General features: G+C 42.2%; 1 protein-coding gene across 1 annotated transcript in view; it reads right to left on the bottom strand.

Moving 5' to 3' along the window:
* LOC123511113 (NADH-cytochrome b5 reductase 1-like) overlaps nucleotides 1-23,410 on the bottom strand; it is a gene marked incomplete at its 5' end in the record, with an annotated part of 136,055 nt that overhangs the window by 79,846 nt on the left and 32,799 nt on the right. Inside the window, one exon of the mRNA XM_045266735.1 lies at nucleotides 7,690-7,894. Within this exon, the coding sequence (XP_045122670.1) occupies nucleotides 7,690-7,894 (205 nt within the window). The remainder of the gene's footprint in view (nucleotides 1-7,689; nucleotides 7,895-23,410) is intronic.

The following is a 23,410-nucleotide window of genomic DNA, read 5'->3' as shown; positions in this document are numbered from 1 at the left end:
GTTTTGTATGTAATACAAAGATACACCCTTTGTTTACATTCCACAGGTTGCCGGTTAGTGTCTTTCCCATTTCACTCTCCCTCCCTTCATAAATCCAAGATCATCAACATTATAAAGTTACGTACATACATACATTAGTGTACATTATAATGACTTCAATTAAACTGCCTAAATGTTTAACTTCATAATTTTTACTTTCATTAAACCTTTTACTGTACTATGATGTACTCTTGCTTTGTTTATTCTCAATGGAAGTCCAAGTCAGGGGTTAAACTTGTTATAATCGGTTCGCTTAACGAAGTTTCGCTTAACCCCTTCAATACAGTGACGCCTATGTAGGCGTCATGAAGCCCCAGTAGCATATACGGTGACGCCTACGTAGACGTCATATTTCTTTTCTGAGCTTTCTTCAGTTCAGTTGTCCCGTATAGTGTGTTGGATACCAACTACACATGCCATATGCTGTCCTTGAAATCCTAGTGCTCCTCCCACCATCTTTGTCTCCACCAATCACTAAAGATAGGCTACATGCCTTGTGTCTAAAATTACCCAATGGCATAGACTGTTCCCATCTCTCTCTCTCTCTCTCTCTCTCTCTCTCTCTCTCTCTCTCTCTCTCTCCATTCCCTCCCTCTCCATCTCCCTTTCCTCATTCCCCATCTCCTTCCTCCTTCCCCTCTCCTCTCGAAAGATAAGTTACATGCCTTGTAACATTTTAATCAGCAACACACACACACACACACACACACACACACACACACACACACACACACACAAAAATACATAAACAACAAATTTTCTAATCTCTCTCTTTCTCTCTCCTCCCTTCATTTCCCTCTCCCTTCCCTCCCTCCCCCTCTTCCTCTCGAAAGATAAGCTACATGCATCCCGCTTGTGTCTAAAATATTAGCAAATGTCACTCTCTCTCTCTCTCTTTTTCTCCGAAGAGACAAGCGTCGACTTTCCTCTTCGAAGGCGATATAGTGACTAAAAAATAGCAGCATAATTGTAATGTAATGTATATGTATCTGTGTTGTAATGTACTATGATGTGTGTAGGTGATGGGTTAAATACTTGGGTGTCGTTGGCTCTTACACTTGTACCTAGTTACCTAGTTAATTGCTTGTTATGGGAGGGGAAGTGAGGACGACTGTGACGCGAGGCGTCGGGTCAGTGGGAGAGCAGAAGGCGAGCTGTGTAGTCGCCCCACTCCTCTGTACACCAAGGGAATAAAGATCACCGGATTGCTGACTGCTTTTTGCTGAACACCACAAGCTATCTAGGCAGTCATGCCCGAAGACCCGGAAGACGTGAAGGCGAGCCCGTCTACACCAACGCCATTTGACGCTAGACTCATCCCGGAGTTCGACGGTACAACGGACGTCGTAGAATGGGTGACAAGGGCCGAGATGTTGTGCGAGCTTTGGGGCGCCGCCTTCCAGTCCGTCTTACCGCTGCGCCTGACTGGTGGCGCGTTCGCCGTGTGGTCACAACTCCCTCAAGCCAGCCGCTGTTCTCCAGAAGCCGTGCGTGACGCCTTGTACGCGGCGTTCGCTTTGGACCAGTACGCGGCGTACGAGGCATTCGCTACACGCCGCCTCCGGCCGGGTGAGTCCGCCGACGTCTACCTGGCAGAGCTGCGGAGGTTATCAACTTTGTTTGGGGGAGTCCCGGAGCGTGCCCTCGCCTGTGCCTTCGTGACTGGACTGCCAGATGACATTCGCAGAACAGTTCGCGCTGGATGTAGGGCCGAAGACCTCGACCTGGTTAGTGTGCTGGCCCGGGCTCGTGCTGTACTCTCTGATGAGAGTGTAGCTGCTGGTGTGGCTGCTGGAGCTGTAGTGACACAGGCTCGTGGTCAACCAACAACGGCCAGAGAGCAGCTTCACGAGCAACAAGTGAGAGCACCGAGGCGCACTCGTCGTTGCTGGAATTGCGGCCGGCCGGGGCATCTTGCTGCAGCATGCCCGTGGACGGGAAACGACGTAGGAGGGACGCATCAGCGCCAGCGTTCTCCTCCGGAAACCAGTGAGCGGCGCGTTGCCAGTGGTGCAGCTGTTAGTCAACGGACGTCGTTGTCAAGTGCTCGTTGACACAGGCAGCACCGAGACCATCGTGCACGCTTCGTGTTGCATGCGGTGGCAACCGCGGATCACCAGCGTAACGACCATCAGTGGAGACACGTTCCGGTGTACTGGAGTCGGCGAGGTGTCTGTGGAGACTCCTGCTGGCCTGTGTGCCAGACTCGAAGCACTGGTGGTGAGCCAGCCTCCCCTGGGCGCGGATGTTGTACTTGGCATCGCAGGCATCGAGGCACTTGGTGGAGTCACGGTGAAGTCTGCCTCTGATGTTCAATTCTGCGGCGCTGGACAGCGACGGTTGTGTGGCACCGCTGCCCCTGCGCCATTGGTGGTGGACGCCCCTGACTTCAGCGTGCAGTTCAACACAGTGAGTCGGACGTGGATCGTCACGTGGAAGTGGACGAATGGTGCTGCCCCTGACTGTCTCGGCAACACAGTGGAGCAGTACAACGTGCCCCTTTCCATGCGACAGGCGTTCTGCCAGGAGCTGGAGTCGTGGATTACAAGTGGTTGGCTTGTACCTCACGATGAGCAGCAGCACGGGGCACCTCGGGGGCTTCTACCGCTCATGGCAGTGCGGCAGAACAATGGCGGTAAGGTGCGGCCCGTACTCGATTACCGTGAGCTAAATGACTGCGTGACTGCCTTCACTGCCGACAGCGACGTATGCTCTGACCAACTAAGGAAGTGGCGCCGGCATGGAGAGAACGTGTCCGTCCTCGACCTACGCAAGGCGTATCTACAGGTGCGTGTAGATCAGCAGTTGTGGCCTTTCCAGACCGTGATGGTGAGAGGTCGGCGGTACTGCTTAACGCGCCTTGGATTTGGCCTCAACATCGCTCCACAAGTTATGAAAGCAGTTGTCAAGACCATCCTGGCTCAAGACTCTAAGATCGAACAAGCAGTTTTGCCGTACGTAGACGACCTGCTCGTGAATGAAGACCTGGTCAGTGCAGAGCAGGTTGCTGCACACTTCGCGAGTTACGGGCTGGAGTGTAAACAGCCAGTCCGTGTGGCGGACGGGCACGCTTGCTGGGTCTACGCGTACGTCCGGTGAACGGGGAACTGCAATGGACGCGAGACAACGCAGTTGCCGCGCCACCGAAACAAGTGACCCGCCGTGCAGTGTTTGCGTGGTGCGGGCGACTGATCGCTCATTTGCCGGTGGGCGGCTGGCTGCGACCGGCAGTGGCATGGATAAAACGGCAGGTGAACGCTAGTACCCGGGGCTGGGACGACGTGACGGGGATGACGCGCTGTGCGAGCAGATGGAGTACGTGTCAAGCAGGCTGTCCAAAGAAGATCCGTGCTGTGGGCAATGGTGCGTGCATGGAGACCAGGCAGTGGTGTGGACCGACGCCAGCTCTATCGCTGCCGGTGTTGTTGTGGAAACACCGCAAGGAGCTGCCATCGAGGACGCATGCTGGATTAGAAGAGATGAGAGCTCCCACATTAACATGGCTGAGCTGGACGCAGCAGTTCGTGGCGTCAATCTGGCCATCGCGTGGGGCATGCGAACCATCGATCTGCGAACAGACTCTGCGACTGTCTACCGCTGGATTGACGATGCGCTGAGTGGCCGGGCACGTCTTCGCACCAAGGCTCATGGGGAGATGCTGATTCGCCGTCGGGTAGATGTCATCCGGCAGCTGGTGACGGAACTTGAGCTGGTCATGTCTGTGACGCTCGTACGCTCCTCAGAGAACCGCGCCGACGCCCTCACGCGAGTCCCAGGGAGTGGGTGCGAGGTGACAAAGACGGATCGGCAGTGAGTGTAGCAGCGGTAGCAGCAGCATCAGCAGCTAGCAGTCGGGATAGCAGCGTGGCGAGTGTCGCTGACGTTCACATACGTGCTGGCCATCCCGGCGTGCGACGCACACTCTTCTTTGCACGACGTGACATCTCACGAGCAGTGACGCGTGCTGAAGCACGTGCTACTGTGCGGCAGTGTGAGGTGTGCCGCAAGATCGACCCAGCGCCGGCGAAGTGGCAGCACGGGTCATTGAGTGTGACTGAGACGTGGTGGCGTCTGGCGACAGATGTTACCCACTACCTCGGTAGCGCCTACCTGTCCCTTGTCGACTGCGGGCCGTCTCGGTTCGCTGTGTGGCGGCACACGTCGTCCAGATGCGGACACCGTCGTCAGTCACCTGGAACAAGTCTTCTGCGAGCGAGGAGCGCCGGCGGAACTGCTCTGTGACAACGACACTGTCTTCCGAGGCCGGCGATTCGCAGCTTTCGCGGCGCGCTGGGGCGTGTCGCTGCGCTTCAGAGGGCATACGCACCGTCTGGTAACGGCATCGTGGAAAGGAACCATCGCACGGTGAAGGTGATAGCAGCGAGGAAGGGCTGCTCCGTTGCTGAGGCAGTCCACCTGTACAACGTGACGCCCCGGGACGGGGAAACTGTGGCATCAGCTCCCGTGAGTGGTATTTACCGGTACCGAGTACGAGACTGCGTGCGGCACGATCAGGTACAGCGTGCCGTTCACACCTCCTGATGTTGCAAGGAAGAACTACACGGTTGACGATGCAGTGTGGGTTCGGAGGCGGGGCGAGCGCTGCACCTCAGCATCGCAGCCCGGCGTCGTCACCAGGGTGAACTCGCCGCAGGTGGTAGAGGTTGATGGAGTCCCACGACACGTCAGGGACTTGAGACACCGCAGCAGCCTCTCAGTGAACGAAGCTGGCACTCCAGATGAACCGGGAGTAGAAGATGAACCCCCGCTTCATGTTGACGCGCAAAGCCAGCTGCTGCAGCCGCAGGTGGCTGAACCCCCACCTGAGGCACCACGAAGCCGTGCTTCGAAGGAGTACCCGTGAGCGGCACCCTCCGCAGCGATATTGTTGTGATCCTGGAGATCAGGGGGGTGTGTAATGTAATGTATATGTATCTGTGTTGTAATGTACTATGATGTGTGTAGGTGATGGGTTAAATACTTGGGTGTCGTTGGCTCTTACACTTGTACCTAGTTACCTAGTTAATTGCTTGTTATGGGAGGAAGTGAGGACGACTGTGACGCGAGGCGTCGGGTCAGTGGGAGAGCAGAAGGCGAGCTGTGTAGTCGCCCCACACCTCTGTACACCAACGACAAGGAATAAAGATCACCGGATTGCTGACTGTTAAGTATTTTGCTGAACACCACATATAAACATTAACAGCATCTTGTCTTCCCTCACTCAACTTACCACCAAAATGTCCTGCAATGTGGTCTAGCATTGCTAAGAAGAGCAGGAAGTCTCTTATTCTCGAAGTGAAGCTGGATATTATTCACAGACACGAGGCGAGAAAACTATAGCAATGCTCGCCATCATCTTGCCTCCATTTACTGTCTTTACTATTTTCAAGTCAGCAGACTCTATTAAGAAGGCTGATAAGACCATATCTTCCTTGCAAGCTAAAAGAACCACATGAACTTGTGAATGTACAATGGATAAAATGGAAAACCTTGTGGAAATTAGGTACATAAGTTTTGCATGTGATACAATGATACGCCCTTTGTTTACATTCCACAGGTTGCCGGTTAGTGTCTTTCCCGTTTCACTCTCCCTCCCTTCATAAATTTAAGATCATCAACTTTATAAAGTTACATACATACATACATTAGTGTATATTATAATGACTTAAATAAAACTGCCTAAATGTTAACTTCATAATTTTTATTTTCATTAAACCTTTCACTGTACTATGATGTACTCTTGCTTTGTTTACTCTCAATGGAAGTTCAAGTCAGGGGTTAAACTTGTTATAATCGGTTCGCTTAACGAAGTTTCGCTAACTAAGTGTTTTTAGGAACGTAACCCTTCGTTAAGCGGGGTTGCCTGTATGTGTGTGTGTGTATATATATATATATATATATATATATATATATATATATATATATATATATATATATATATATATATATATATATATATATATATATATATATATATATATATATATATATATATATATATATATATATATATATATATATATATATATATATATATATATATATATATATATATATATATATATATATATATATATATATATATATATATATATATATATATATATATATATATATATATATATATATATATATATATATATATATATATATATATATATATATATATATATATATATATATATATATATATATATATATATATATATATATATATATATATATATATATATATATATATATATATATATATATATATATATATATATATATATATATATATATATATATATATATATATATATGATACACAGGACCACCCCAGGGCTCATAAGGATCCATATATCTTCGTGGCCTTAACACCAACAACAACAAAGCAAACCACAGGAGTTGTTGCCTTTGTGGCAAAAGCAAGAAAATGCATATATATATATATATATATATATATATATATATATATATATATATATATATATATATATATATATATATATATGCATTTTCTTGCTTTTGCCACAAAGGCAACAACTCCTGTGGTTTGCTTTGTTGTTGTTGGTGTTAAGGCCACGAAGATATATGGATCCTTATGACCCCTGGGGTGGTCCTGTGTGGGTATCACAGGCATTGTAGCTGGCCAGTCTTATCTCATTTGAACCCACTGATAATGACTCAGTGTGCAGTTCATTCATATAACAGTAAATTGCCGTGATGCTGCTGATGGCTCTTTCCCAATCCTCACCTACAAGTGAATAGTATATTCTAGAGAAGCGGAGATCTGATGCATTGTCATCCTATCATGCTCTAGGAAATCACCATGACATGTTATGTAAGAAAATTTCATGTCAATCAGATGAATACAAATAGCAAAACAGGATGAAATTATTAAGAAATTTTATGAGCAAATATCTCAAATTGCTTTTTAAACTTCAAAAATTTTCAAAGTTGGTATAAACTCTGATCAACTTTTGCTTGGTATCATTTCAAAATACAACTAAAATGCAATTTTTTGTTGAAATTAGATTTTTTATAATGTCAATAGAAAGTGACATACAGGAAAGTGAAAAAAGAAAAGAAATTTTGAAAAAAAAAAAAAAAAAAAAAATCAGGCAGGCAGTTAAACCCGGACTTTAGATCCTGGTTCATCATGAAATCCGGGTTATTGGAGTCCAAGTTATCGAGGTTCAACAGTTAAAATAAAAATAAAATTATATATATATATATATATATATATATATATATATATATATATATATATATATATATATATATATATATATATATACAGGTATCAAACACTATACATGTTAATAGTGTTATGGATACTAATGCAGTGGGTAAGAGAGTTCTCATATTTTCTTACATCATCAATTCAAATTCATGTCTTTTTGTTGTCTATTGACAATATCATAAATTTACATATTTCTTCTTGTTTACTCTTGAAGTCTTCCACCACCAGGATCAAAGTAAAAGAAAAAAAAATTTCCTAATTACTGCATAAATTGAAAAAAGTCGATAATTAATACAATAATTATCTGATTTACTTGACAATAATCTAAAAGGCCTGTACCATGAATCCTTATAAGCTCCCTAAAAATTTGAATTTGCAAAATGTATTTATTAGTTTCTATGTAGATATTTTTTAAGACTTACCAGCAATCATGTTGACTTTTTTAGCAGTAACAAGGGCTGGTGGAGACTTTTTGTCAGGCTTGATGGAAAACACTCCACAGTTCCGGTATTCCAGAAGACCAGAAGGACCACGCACATCAATGGTTTCTCCCACCTTCATGGCCTCCAGATACTGACTCATCTTTCCACCCTCTGGGAACTTGGGATGAACATTCTTGAAGTAGACCTAAATAAAAAAAACAGATTACAAAATATTATGGTTATTACAACTATACTTAACCAACTTCCATCATCTGGCAAGCACTACATGCAGCAGACCACTACTTTAATGGAGTTTTACTTTATAAATCAGTATTTCTCAAATAATAAGACAAGCTGGAAAATGCAGTGTCTTCCTGGCTGGAGTGGGAAGTTTGAGGTAGAGCACCAGAAGTGCTTCTGCCTGACTCATCACACTACACGTCCGCCTCGTCTGTGGGCGATCTCATCTCTGCTTTATTTTATGGTATTCCATGTAAGATTTCACTTTATGCATAACAAAACAATCCTTTCTTGGGGGCAAGGTTTGTGAAAACCTAATAGAAATGTTGTTTTGTGAACATAAATGCATATATAAGACAGTAACACCACCTTGAGAGGTGGTGTTACCAGCAACCTGAGAGCAACCTTATAGCAACCTCGTTACCGTCCCTCCAAACGTTCATGGATGCCATTTTGCGGCAGGAGGTTGCTCTGACATTGTTAAAGAATCTTGGATTCAGCTCCTGCTCTTCTCATGCCTCATGTGCAGTTTGCCAGCACTGAGTACAGACGGTATCTCTTCAATCTGCCTATAATTCACCAAGATGGCCACAAAACGTCCTTCATCTTCTTATGCAAGTGGGGTTATTTTTGATAAGTGGATTTTTGATAAACTGGTAAAGCTCAAGGCCCATATCCACGAAACTGTCTTAGGCCGATGCGAGTTAAGTCTTAAATCGTACTTAGCTTAGGGTCAACGGTTTAGGGCCGTTGAAAGTCGTCGTGCTTAAATCGCTTTTGATGTACCGTAATTCGCGCGCTTACAAAATATCGACATTGGTGATATTGAAGAAAACATGATTATACTAGCATTTTCTTTGTCTTTTATTTATATAATTTCATAATACAAGTATCGGGTAAGTAACATAGAATAAAAGTAAATACTTCCGAAGAAAAATATACAGGCAACCCCTGCTTAACGAAGGGGTTTCGTTCCTAAAAAAACATTTCGTTAAGCGAAACTTTGTTAAGCGAACCGATTATAGCAAGTTTAACCCCTGACTTGAACTTCCATTGAGAGTAAACAAAGTGAGAATGCATCATAGTACAGTGAAAGGTTTAATGAAAGTAAAAATTATGAAATTAAACATTTAGGCAGTTAAATTTAATCTAAGTCATTAAAATGTACACTAATGTATGTATGTACGTAACTTTATAATGTTCATGATCTTAAATTTATGAAGGGAGGGAGAGTGAAACGGGGAAAACACTAACCGGCAACCTGTGGAATGTAAACAAAGGGCACATCATTGTATCACATACAAAACTTATGTAGCACATTTGCACAAGGCTTTCCATTTTATCCATTGCAGAGTCACGAGTTCAGGTGGTTCTTTTAGCTTGCAAGTAAGATACGGTCTCACCAGCCTTCTTAATAGTCTGCTGACTTGAAAATAGTAGAGACAGTATATGGAGTCAAGATGGTGGCCAGCAATGCTATAGTTTTCTTGTCTCTCGTGTCTGTGAATAATATGCAGCTTCACTTCGAGAGTAAGAGACTTCCTGGTCTTCTTAGGAATGCTAGGCCACATTACAGGGCGTTTTGGTGGTAAGTTGAGCGAGTAAAGACGAGCTGCTGCTGACGCTGTTATGGGAGTGAGTGGTGTGTGTTGTCCACGATAGGCTTGATCTTGATCTTGATTCTACAGGTGTCCCAGGATTTCTCCTGAGGCAGGCCTTAGTATTTGCGGCTCCTGGTGTATTCAAAAGCTTGTCGGCTTGCGTGATACGGTGGGGCTTTCAAACTTGGAAAAAATTACCTGGATGAAACTTCGTTAAAGTGAGCTTGGTGTTCGTTAAACGAGCAGATGATAGTAAAAATGAAACCTTCGTTGTAGCGAAATTTTGTTGTGTGAACCTTCGTTAAACGGGGGTTGCCTGTATACATTAAAATGTATTCCCGTTGGTAACGAGCAAACACTCCAAGCAGCTATACACAAGCTCTTCAAAGAGGTTCCCGCATTTTCCAGCCAGCAGTGAACGAGTATTTCGCCTTTTCTAGCGATTACTTATCCACCAACTGTATCAGGTAAGGCTTTAATGTGTTAGAAACAGTACTTAATATTACTTTATAGGAGAAGCTTAAGGTATTAGTTACATTACTAGCATACCACATGGTGTACCTAGAGCTCCTTATTCCAGCTAACTTGAAAACATTTTATATATGTCCATGTGTCACAAATTAAAACTCTTCCCGCTTCTATGTGTAGTAAAATAAAAATATGACACCCAACATTTTATTAATTGTTTCTTAATTAAAGTTTATTGCTGTAAAAGCTGCAGAGCAGTGATCCTATCCACACTATGATAGGCCGAAGTATTCACTGAATACCACATGGTGTACCTAGAGCTCCTCATTCCAGCTGAGTTGAAACATTTTATATATGTCCATGTGTCACAAATTTAAAGTCTTCCCGCTTCTATGTTTAGTAAAATCAAAATATGGCACCCAGCATTTTATTATTATTATTTTTTTAATTAAAGTTTATTGCTGCAGACCAGTGATCCTATCCCCACTATGATAGGCTCAAGTATTCACTGACTTGGAAGGCGGTAGACAAATTAGATTTATAGATTAAGTAAGGTATTGTAAGGTTAGGTTACCTTTACTTAGGTAAGCTTAGGGTGAGCGGGTTTGACCTACTGGTCTCATTACACAGGTCTTCCCTCACAAAATTGGTCACAAATAAAATACCTTCACCGTCCAATCTGTACCTCTTGATGAGTTCAGCATCATTAAGCTCATGCAAAACGTCCCTTCTACGATTATTTCTTTCTGGCTGATGTGGTTGTTGCTCTCGTGGCGCTGCCATGTTGTTTGTTTACATCCAGCTCCGTCGTCCATAGCGCTACTAAAACAAGGTTGACCCAGTCCTAGCGCTAAGCACGACATTAGGGCCGACGAAAAATTTCAAGTGCGTTTTCTGGCAAGTTAGGCACGACGGCCGCCATTTTGGTTTGCTAAGGACAATGCCATCGGCCTAAGGCAGTTTCGTGGATATGGGCCTAGAGGAAGATGGTGACTGACTGTGGTGTGAGTGGTGAAGGCAGTGATGCAGTGAGTGTTTTGATTACGTATTCTTTGTTTTGTTGTTTTTTCTTATTATTTTTTTGCTTTCTCTTATTATTTCTTGCTTTTTGATAAAGTGGTAAAACTCAGAGGAAGATGGTGACTGACTGTGGTGTGAGTGTGAAGGCAGTGACGCAGTGAGTGTTTTGTTTACGTATTCTTTGTTTTGTTGTTTTCTCTTATTATTTTTTGCTTTCTCTTATTATTTCTTGCTTTTCCCTTTGCTTTAAATACACTTCTAGTATTTAGAATGGTAAATAATAAACATGTTAATTTAACCAAATAAATAGAGTACTTTGTATGAATATTTTAGGACCACATCCTGCATTCCCCCTATTATCTATTGTTTCTTATAATAATTACATGTTTGTTTTACGCGAATTTTGATATACGCAATGCCTCTTGGAACGCATCTATCACGTAAATCGAGAGTTACCTGTACAAAGAATATTCATATCAATCTTAACTTTATTGATTTATTGTATTAATCATATTTTCACTTCATGACTATCTAAATGTCACTGGTAGCCAATGAGGTGCTCGCTTCACCAATTTCACAACAGTTTGCTGCTTGTCTCCAATCAGTCAACAGTAAAGGGAATCCTCGTGATTTGACACTTCGCAGTTTAAATTATTGTCAAATCAAACTCGGTTAATTAATACCCAATCCTCAAGGTTCAACCGACTGACTTGCCAATTCAACATTCATATCTCGCACGCAATCCACCCAGTCAAATCCGCCACCAGCCCGCCAGGCAGAAGTGTAAACCAACACTACCCTGTGCATCGCTTCCTCTGCTTCACTTTCGTCTCTGTGTTTAATACAAAAAAGTTAAATATAACAGCACCCTAATGTGTTTAATAAAAAAAAGTTAAATATAAATTAAGCCTTTAATAGTACTGATTTAGTCTAAGTTAATGTTTTTTAGAGGTTATAGTAATGTTTTAAGGGGGTTTAGGCTGGAGGTTGGTCCCTATCCCCCCCTAATTCTTAAGTATCTTATGGAAAAAATTGCTTCATGATTCGAATAAACACTGATTCGACAGATGAAAAACTGCTCAATCCGTCGAATTGCGAGGATCCCCTATACCCACAGCTGCTTCCTTACAGTAGTTCCTGTTACTCCTGTTCATTGATCTACTTGGCTTCTTTTCACCAGCTTTCTCTAAGGAGTGAGTATGGTTAGCTTTATCACTACAGCAAGCTGTTAGTGCTATGGTGAATACACATATATGATTCAAGGACATATATGTTGGCCTTTGTGTCACTTGGCTTTCTCCATCCTTTCTGATGAGTTATGTTGGAACGGGATAAGGGCCAGGGAATGCCACAGCGTCCCTCCTCACCTGCCTCATGAAGGAAACTACTTGAGAGGGATCCTCTGGAAGGCAATATCAAGTGAAGGAAGGCCTCCCAAAATGTTTACAGTACTCAACTACTGGCCACCTACACTTCTCAGCAGTCTGTCACTGGCTTGTGCTACATAAACAATGTAGCTGTCTCCTTCAGGTGACGGCAATTTGGAACAATTATCTACCCTGTTGAGTGTTCTAATTGACAAAATAGACAAGCCAGTAGATCCCTCACTGTCTTTGGGGGCCAATTCTAGCCTGTTCTCTGATTTCTCCCCTTCTGGGGATGAGGCAGCTGGAGTTTCCCAGAGTCTGCCTGAGCCCGACCCCTTTGATGACCTCAACTCACTCTCCACTGCACTGCCAACCTGTGCTACTGTGGTTGCTATGTGATATTGCCTTTGAGAAGGCTCTCAATGAGCTTGCAGGCCACTTCCATGGTAAGGAAGAAATAGGTGACTATCTGAAAGTTTGGCTGTCATTCTTGTTTAATGTGAGTCTGCGACATCGGCCTTCCTTGGACAGCATGATACTCACTTGTGATAAGATTAAGCACCTAGTTAATGTGCCTAGCTTATATATAGGTCCCAGTGACCAATCTTGCCATCATTGAGGCAATGAGTGTTGGCAGAAAATTAGTTGACTACCAGCTTTCACTTGCTAATAATAAATTATAGACAAAGGTACTAATTCTCATTGTCTATTGCATTAAGGGGACCATCCGGTGGCCATGGTACTGAAAATTCTGAAAAATATCGAAAATCCCCAAAACATCACCAGAGCATCCCCGAACATATGGCAACATAGTGATGGAGTATTTTGGGGAAATGTAATTTTTTATGCTAAAATCAATTTCTTCACTTACCTGTTTTTCATATAAAAAACTAGCAGTTCCACTGTCTCACTTATTTTCATCCGCCGAGATTACAAAAATTTCCGCCTGGCGCTACGCCTGCCAGCGCGGTGCCGGGCGCTGCCAATGGGATTGGCTGCGCTGCCCCTCAGTTAATTTTCATGAGCATTGAAACAGACTGGGGGAGGAAGGGAGGGCACCTGTTTTTGTATGAAAAACAGGTAAGTGAAGAAATTAATTTTAGCATTAAAAATTACATTTCTATCACAGACACCTGTTTTTCATACAAAAAACTAGCAGACTCCAACATTTAAGGAGGTGGGAGTCGACAGGATGAGGCAGGCGTAAAGGGTGAAATAACTGTCCATTGTGGAGACACTAACCCGTGGTAGAGGTTGACGTGGAGAAGACGGTGCTGGAGAATGCAACCAGGTGCATGGGAGCATTCCTTGACCCATGTGCCTCAAGAATTAGAGCCCTAGGTGACCAGTGGTGAGTGTCCTAGGAGCGTGCATATGCCTATGACTGGAGGGGGGAGCTGAGGAGAGAGCCCCATCCCAGCTACTGACCCTCTACCCCCTGGCTGAAGGTGCCAGGACTGTACAAACAAGCCACCAAGAAAATCAACCTTGAGCGGACTTCCAAGGCCTGTGCATGGCCAGGCGAAGGAGTTAGTCAACCACATGTCCAGCAGCGACCACTGGACTTACTATTTCCCGGAGATAAAGGTCAGTGAAGACCGAAGGCGCCCTCCAGCAGGCTGCCCTCAAGATAGTGGGAACAGAGCAGTTTTTCCACAGGAGCATAGAGGTAGCAATGCCACGGATGTCGTGGGCATGGACCTTAAGCTCGTGGCAGGAAGAGTCAGGGAAAGAAGAGTGGGCCGATTTGATGGTATCCCGAAGGAAGAAGGAAATTGCTGCTCTGGACATAGGTCTAGAAGGACACTGTCAGGGATGGTCGTTCTTCCAAGACCGTGAAGTCACCAGTTGACCGTGGGTAGTTTCGTGAACGAAGCCTCGCCTGCCGAGTACCGGGCGGTTTCATTAGGAGGTGACAAGGGTAACCGGGAGTGGCTCCCCGTCAGTTCCTCCTCTCGCCAGCGAGCACGTTACTTCCCCGCTTTCTTATATGTAATTGTTCTCATTCGTATTTATTTATCGTTCGTGGGTTCTTTTGGGTTTATTATATCATTTGGGATTTATTGTGTTAATTGGGTATCATGGTATTGTTTCCAGTGGGGAAATGGTCGTGTGTGTGACTGTGGCTCAGGTCTGGCTTGTGTGGTGTATGTCGCACCGAGAGAGAGAGAGGGCTCACTCCAGCACATTGCGACGGAGTCACGAGAAGGCACCGGCTGTCTTGCCTGTCACAAGACGCCAGCTGACCAGGACTCGGAGTGTGAAGGCAATGAGCAGGCACCAGCGCAGCTTATCGGCGCGTTACAGCTTGCCAGGGTGACGTTGAGAGCTGTGGGTGTTATGTACGCAGCCAGTTCGCTAGGAGCTGTTTTCTACCCCCTTGTCTCCACTCTTGTCCGTACTGGACATCGTGCACAGTGACCGGTGCAGTGTGGTGTCCGGCATAAGTGCTACGTGGCCTGGGTGTCCACTGGAGTGGCGTCGTCCAGAGTGGCTGGCGTGGATACTACATGGCTGGCCCGTGTGTGCTGTCTTGTTGTGTGCGTGTGTGCTGTCTTGTTGTGTGCGTGTGCGCTGTCTTGTTGTGTGCGTGTGCGCTGTCTTGTTGTGTGCATGTGCGCTTTCTTGTTGTGTCCATGTGTGCTGTCTTGTTGGGTGCGTGTTACCTTGTGTGTACGTGTGCGTGTGTATGGTGTTTGTGTTGCTTCTGGTGTATGTATGGTGGTGTGTTGTGTTTGTGTTGAGCTCTGGTGTATGTATGGTGCTGTGTATGTGTTGTGGTGTATGTGCCGTGTGTTAGGTGTTGCAGTGAGTTCTCTGTGCATATATATATACATGTGTTTGTATACTTGTGAGTAAGTAGTATTGTATTTGGTTGTCCTTGGTGGGTGGTGACACAGACACTCTAAGCACTCATGCCACTGTAAGACCTTTCCGCTGGGCTCATCCCTAGTTCGCCCCTTACAGACACTTAACCCCTTCAATTCGGTGACGCCTATGTGGGCGTCATGAAGCCCCAGTAGCAAATACGGTGACGCCACGTGAGCGTCATATTTTTTTCTGAGCTTTCTTCAGTTCAGTTGTCCCGTATAGTGTGTTGGATACCAACTACACACGCCGTATGCTGTCCTTGAAATCCTAGTGCTCCTCCCACCATCCTTGTCTCCACCAATCACTAAAGATAAGTTACATGTGTCCCGCCTTGTGTCTAAAATTACCCAATGGCATAGACTGTTCCCATCTCTCTCTCTCTCTCTCTCTCTCTCTCTCTCTCTCCATTCCCTCCTCCCATCTCCTTTCCTCCTCCCCATCTCCCATTCCTCCTCCCCATCTCCCTTTCCTCCTCCCATCTCCTTCCTCCTCCCTTCTCCTCTCGAAAGATAAGTTACATGCCTTGTAACAATCGTGAAAACACACACACACACACACACACGCCCGGTAGCTCAGTGGTTAGAGCGCTGGCTTCACAAGCCAGATGACTGGGGTTCGATTCCCCGGCCGGGTGGAGATATTTGGGTGTGTCTCCTCACGTAGCCCTGTTCACCTAACAGTGAGTAGGTACGGGATGTAACTCGAGGAGTTGTGACCTTGTTGTCCCGGTGTGTGGTGTGTGCCTGGTCTCAGACCTATCCCAAGATCGGAAATAATGAGCTCTGAGCTCGTTCTGTAGGGTAACGTCTGGCTGTCTCGTCAGAGACTGCAGCAGATCAAACAGTGAACACACACACAGAGAGACACGGTTGAGGGCGGACGCACTGGCGCAGTTCCGACGATCAGCTGATCTTCACTACACCTGTTGTATAGTATTTACAGTGGCCTGGGCAGGTAGTGTGGACTCATTTTTTTTTTTTTCCTCTTCATGAAATCAATTATTAAAAAATAATGAGTGAAAAAGATATTCCATCCTAATGCAGACATGAGAATAGAGAAGGGGCTGATGATGACTATGTCGGTGAGGGAGAACGCCTATTCGAAGGGTTCGATACGACGACAACTTCACTACTTAAGAGAGTGTCAAATATTGAATGTAAACTAGATAAACTGATAAAGGAGAAGATGGAAATGAAAGAGAATAAAGAACAGGAAATGGAGTTTATAAGACTGAGAGAAAGGATAAGAAAAGTGGAAGAAAATGAAGCTAGGCTAATAGCGGAAAACGAAGAACTAAAAAAGAAAGTAGCTAACTACAAGAAGCAGATGGAAGAAGGACTCGGTAAAGCCGAGAAAGAAAAGATCTAGTAAACAAGGAAGAGGAAAGAGTACAGAACGTGATTAAAAAAGAAGTACAAGCATGGAGAGTCCAAGATAAGAAAGATAAGGCCAATTTTCAGGAGGTGATTCAAGAACAACTTAAAGAAAAAGAAGAAAATATGACAAACAAAATGATAGGAGTCCTTAACCCTATACTTCCCACCCGGACGAATTCGTCCGGTAATTTATAACAGGACTCTATGGGCAATACACTGCATTTATGATCTTGTTTCCCAAGCCGACGAATTCGTCTGGTATTTGTGCATCCCGCCACACGTGACTCCGCCCACTTTCTATTGTTTACAGCTCAGTATGCGCCTGCCAATTGAGGGAGGTGGACGTGCCTGATTTTGCTGCAGGCAATATATGATCTTGTTTCACAAGCCGACGAATTCGTCTGGTATTACCACCGTTTGATCTTTCACATGATTGACATGGTGATTGTCAACAGCTGGCTTCTCTATAGAAGGGATGCTCTCCCATATGGACGAATTAGTCCTCTAATTCTGTATCATTTAATATATGTAATATGATGAAAAATTCAAAATGATTAAATATTATTGATGGAAACAAATGCAAAGAACAGCAACATTATTTTTTTCTCAAAAAAAGAAAAACTTGGGAAGTATAGGGTTAAGACAAAAGAAAATCTAGTTAGAGAAATTGCAGAAAAAAAAAAGTGTAGTCGTATTTGGAATAAAAGAAAAAAATATAAAATATAGACCAAAAAGAGAAAAAGAAGAAATGAAATCAGTCAAAGACCTACTGAAGAATCTTAATGACGAAGATAGGCAGAACTTGGAAGAGGAAGTAGAAGAAATAAACAGAATGGGACCATATCAAGAAGGAAAAACGAGACCAATTAAAATATTACTAAGATCACAAGCAGCAACAGAAGAAATATTATATAGAACAACAAAACTTAAGAGAAACAGAAGGCTGCAAGGATATCTATATAAAAAAAATAGAAATGAGGAAGAAAGGAAGAGATACAATGAACTGGCAGCAGCAGTAAGGGAAAAGAATAATGAAAGGTCAGAAGAGGAGAAGAAAGCATTTTTTTGGAGAATTCTAGGAGACAGGATAAGGAAATGGTATATAAACGAGAAGGAAGAGAAAAAAGTGGAACAAGTTTAACTAAAAATGATAAAGGCAAAAGACTAAAAATGATGTATATGAACATAGACGGGGTTTTATCAAGAAAATTAGAATTAAGAGATTACATAAGGAAAAAAAATCCAGATATTGTATGCCTGGCTGAAACAAAACTAAATGAGGAAATCAAAATAGTCTTGGATAATAGGTATAATGTATGGAGAAGTGACAGTGTGGGTACAGGAGGAGGAGGAGTCATGATAATGTTAAGGAAGGAGATAGTGATCAATCAAGTGGAATGTGGGGAAGGAAAAGCAGAAGTATTGTATATAAAGATGCATATTAATAAAAAAGAGTTAACAATCAATGTAACATATGTGCCACCAAAAACAAATTCATGGACCAATCAAGAATATAAAGACATGATAGATGACACAATAAGGAGTCTAATGAGAATCGTTAAAGAAAGGAGAAAAGTGATATTAGTAGGAGATTTCAACTGTAAAGAAGTGGACTGGGAAAATTATGAAAGTGGTATGGGAGAAGAAGCCTGGGGAGAAAGATTCTTGAACCTAATGATAGACAATATGATGGACCAGAGAGTAAAGGAATGCACAAGATTCAGAGGAAACGATGAGCCGGAGAGATTGGACCTAGTTTTTACAAGGGGTATACAAATGAATGACGATATAAGATATAAGTGCCCATTGGGAAAGAGTGACCATGCAATATTAGAAATAGATATAGAAGAAGGAAAGGAAGATAGAGACGATTCATACAAAGGAGACCGATTAAATTACAGAAAGGCTGATATTGAGAATCTCAAGAACTATTTTAAAAATGTAGACTGGGAGGAGATGGAAAACTCAGAGACAATGCAAGACAAATATAACTTATTTTTGGAAATATACAAAACAGGAGTCAGGAATATGTCCCAAAATATAGACCAAAAGAAGAAGGAAAGAAAGATTGGTTTAATGCAAGGTGTGCTAGGGCAAAGGAGAAAAGAGATGGAGCATGGAAAAGGTGGAGGAAAAATAGGAATCCAACAAACAAGGAAAACTTCAAGGCAGCGAAATGAATATGTTAAGGTGAGGAAGGAAGAGGAAAAGAACTTGAAAAGATATTGTTGAAAAATGTAAGGAGCAACCAAAATTGTTCTATAGATTCATAAATGGAAAAATTAGGCAAAAAGAAACAATAGAAAGGTTAAAAGGAGAGAACGGGATGGTGGAAGACCCAAAAAGTATGGCAGAACTATTAAATAAAAAATTCCAGGAGGTCTTTACTAAAGAATCCAAATTTGAGAGGCCACAGGGTAATAGAAAGACAATCTATATGAAAGAGATTAAAGTAACCAAGCTTGAAATAAAAGAGTTAATGAAGGAACTGGATGAAGAAAAGGCAATGGGACCGGATGAAGTCTCAGGCAGAATACTGAAAGAATGTAGGGAAGAACTAGCAAGTCCTATATACAACATCATAAAATGCTCAATAGAAAATGGAACAGTGCCAGTAGAATGGAAAAGAGCTGAGGTGGTTCCCATATATAAGAGTGGAAGGAAAGAAGAACCTTTAAATTACAGACCGGTATCACTAACTAGTGTAATATGCAAGATGTGTGAAAGAATAATAAAGAAACAATGGATCGAGTTCCTTGAAGACAACAAATTAATATCAAATAGCCAATTTGGTTTTAGAAAAGGACGGTCTTGTGTAACTAATTTATTGAGTTTCTATTCTAGAATAGTTGATAGAGTACAAGAGAGAGAGGGATGGGTTGACTGCATCTACTTGGATTTAAAAAAGGCGTTTGACAAAGTGCCACACGCAAGATTACTGTGGAAGTTAGAGGAGAAGGGTGGCTTAAAAGGAAGCACATTGAGATGGATAGAAAATTATTTGAGGGGGAGAGAAATAAGGACAGTAGTTAAAGATATGAAGTCCAAGTGGAGAGCAATAGAAAGCGGAGTGCCACATGGGTCAGTATTGGCACCAATACTTTTCCTCATTTATATTAACGACATGCCAGAAGGAGTGAACAGCTACATAAATTTGTTTGCAGATGATACGAAACTGTGCAGAGTTATAAAGCAAAAGGAGGATTGTGAAATACTGCAAGAAGACCTAAATAAGATCTGGGAATGGAGTAAGAAGTGGGAAATGGAATTTAATGTGAACAAAAGCCATGTCATGGAAATGGGAAAGAGTGAAAGACGACCTGTGGGAATCTATAAGATGGGAGATGGTGTAGACCTGGAGAAAGTTAAAAAGGAAAAGGACTTAGGAGTGACGATGGAAGAAAACAATCAACCAGTAAGCCATATTGATAGAATTTTTAGAGAAACATATAATTTGCTGAGGAATATTGGAGTAGCATTTCACTACATGGACAAAGAAATGATGAAGAAATTGATAAATACTATAATAAGACCTAGATTGGAATATGCAGGAGTAGTGTGGACCCCTCATAAAAAGAAACACATAAGAAAATTGGAAAGGCTACAAAAAATGGCTATACGAATGGTCCAAGAATTTGAAGGGATGACATATGAGGAGAGACTAAAGGCTATGGATCTACCAACCTTGGAACAAAGAAGGAAGAGAGGAGACCTGATACAAGTCTTTAAATTGATCAACGGAATGGACCAAGTGGATAATGAGAAACTGATCTTGAGAGAAGAATATGACATCCGAAGCACAAGATCGCATAGTAAAAAGCTGAGAAAGGGAAGATGTCTGAGAGATATTAAAAAATATAGTTTCCCGCAGAGATGTATTGAGACGTGGAACAGTTTAGATGAAGAAGTAGTGTCTGCAACGAGTGTACACACTTTTAAAGTAAGATTGGATAAGTGTAGATATGGAGACGGGGCCACACGAGCATAAAGCCCAGGCCCTGTAAAACTACAACTAGGTAAATACAACTAGGTAAATACACACAAACACACTCAGAAAAACAGAAGGTTGCAAAGATATATATATAAAGAAAAATAGAAACGAGGAGGAAAGGAAGAGACACAACGAACTAGTGGCAGAAGCAAGAGAAAAAAAATAATGAAAGATCAGATTAGGAGAAGGCGGCATTTTTTTGGAGAATTATAGGAGACAGGATAAGGAAATGGTATATAAAAGAGAAAGAAGAGAAAAAAATGGAGTACGTTTAACTAAAAATGATAAGAACAAGAGATTAAAAATGATGTTTACAAACATAGATGGGATTTTATCAAGTAAATTAGAATTAAAAGATTACATAAAGAAAGAAGAACCAGATATTGTATGCCTGGTGGAAACAAAGTCAAATGAGGCAATAAAAATAGACATAGATAAAAGGTATAATATATGGAGGAGAGACAGAGTGGGTAAAGGAGGAGGAGGAGTCATGATGATGTTAAGGAAGGAGATAGTGGTAAATCAAGTGGAGTTTGGGAAGGAAAATCAGAAATACTGTATGTTAAGATGCATATTAACAAAAGGAGTTAACAATCATTGGAACATATGTGCCACCAAAACAAACTCATGGACTAACCAAGAATATAGAGACATGATAGATGACACAATAAGGAGTCTTACAAGAATCATTAAGGAAAGGAGAAAAGTGATATTGGTAGGAGATTTCAACTGTAAGGAGGTAGACTGGGAAAATTATGAAAGTGGTATGGGGAAGATGCCTGGGAGATAGATTCCTGAACCTAATGATAGATAATTTGATGGTCCAAAGAGTAAAGGAAAACACAAGATTCAGAGGAAACGATGAGCCGGCAAGATTAGACCTAGTTTTTACAAGGGATATACCAATTAACGATGATATAAGATACAAGTGCCCATTGGGAAAGAGTGACCATGTAATATTAGAGATGGATATAGAAGAAGGAAAGGAAGATAGAGATGAATCATACAAAGGAGACCGATTAAATTACAGAAAGGCTGATATTGAGAATCTCAAGAACTATTTTAAAACGTAAACTGGGAGGAGATGGAAAACTCATTAACGGTTCAAGAGAAATATAACTTATTTTTGGAAATATACAAAACTGGGGTCAGGGAATATGTTCCAAATATAGACCTAAAGAAGAAGGAAAGAAAGATTGGTTTAATGCAAGATGTGCTAGGGCAAAGGAGAAACGAGATGGAGCATGGAAAAGGTGGAGAAGAAACAGAAATCCAGAAAATAAGGAAAACTTCAAAACAGCAAGAAATGAATATGCTAAGGTGAGAAAGGAAGAAGAAAAGAACTATGAAAAGGACATTGTCGAAAAATGTAAGGAACAACCAAAATTGTTCTACAGATTCATAAATGGAAAAATAAGACAAAAAGAAACAATAGAAAGGTTAAAAGGAGAAAACGGAATGGTGGAAGACCCAAAAGTATGGCAGAACTGTTAAATAGTAAATTTCATGAGGTCTTTACTAAGGAATCCAAATTTGAAAGACCACAGGGTAATAGAGAGACTGTCTATATGAAAGAGATTAAAGTAACCAAGCTTGAAATAAAAAGTTGATGACGGAATTGGATGAGGAAAAGGCAATGGGACCGGATGAAGTCTCAGGCAGAATACTGAAAGAATGTAGGGAAGAACTAGCAAGTCCAATATACAACATCATAAAATGCTCAATAGAAAATGGAACAGTGCCAGTGGAGTGGAAAAGAGCTGAGGTGGTTCCCATATATAAGAGCGGAAGGAAGGAAGAACCTTTAAATTACAGACCGGTATCACTAACTAGTGTAATATGCAAGATGTGTGAAAAAGTAATAAAGAAGCAATGGATTGAGTTTCTTGAAGACAACAAAATATTATCAAATAGCCAATTTGGTTTTAGAAAAGGTCGGTCATGTGTGACAAATTTATTGAGTTTCTACTCTAGAATAGTTGATAAAGTACAAGAGAGAGGGATGGGTTGACTGTATTTATTTAGATCTAAAAAAGGCTTTTGATAAAGTGCCACATGAAAGATTACTATGGAAGTTAGAGGAGAAGGGTGGCTTAAAAGGAAGCACATTGAGATGGATGAAGAATTACTTAAGGGGAGAGAAATAAGGACGATAGTTAAAGATATGAAGTCCAAGTGGAGAACAGTAGACAGCGGAGTGCCACAGGGTCAGTATTGGCACCAATACTTTTTCTCGTATATATAAATGACATGCCAGAGGAGTGAACAGCTACATAAATCTGTTTATGGACGATGCGAAACTGTGCAGAGTCATTAAACAAAAGAGGATTGTGAAATACTACAGGAAGACTTAAACAAGATCTGGAAATGGAGCAAAAAATGGGAGATGGAATTCAATGTGGACAAAAGCCATGTCATGGAAATGGGAAAAAGTGAAAGACGACCAGTGGGAATCTATAAGATGGGAGATGGAGTAGAACTAGAAAAAGTAAAAAGGAAAAGGACTTGGGAGTGACAATGGAAGAAAATAATCAACCGGTAAGCCATATTGATAGAATTTTCAGAGACGTATAATTTGCTAAGGAATATTGGAGTAGCATTTCACTATATGGACAAGGAAATGATGAAGAAATTGATAAGTACTAAAATAAGACCTAGATTGGAATATGCAGGAGTTGTGTGGACTCCCCATAAAAAGAAACACATAAGAAAATTAGAGAGACTACAAAAAATGGCTACAAGAATGGTTCCAGAATTTAAAGGGATGGCATATGAGGAGAGACTAAA

Source organism: Portunus trituberculatus, chromosome 31 (genome assembly GCF_017591435.1).
Source record: "Portunus trituberculatus isolate SZX2019 chromosome 31, ASM1759143v1, whole genome shotgun sequence".
NCBI classification, from domain to species: Eukaryota; Metazoa; Arthropoda; class Malacostraca; order Decapoda; family Portunidae; genus Portunus; species Portunus trituberculatus.
This window is presented reverse-complemented; position numbering and strand designations above follow the sequence as displayed.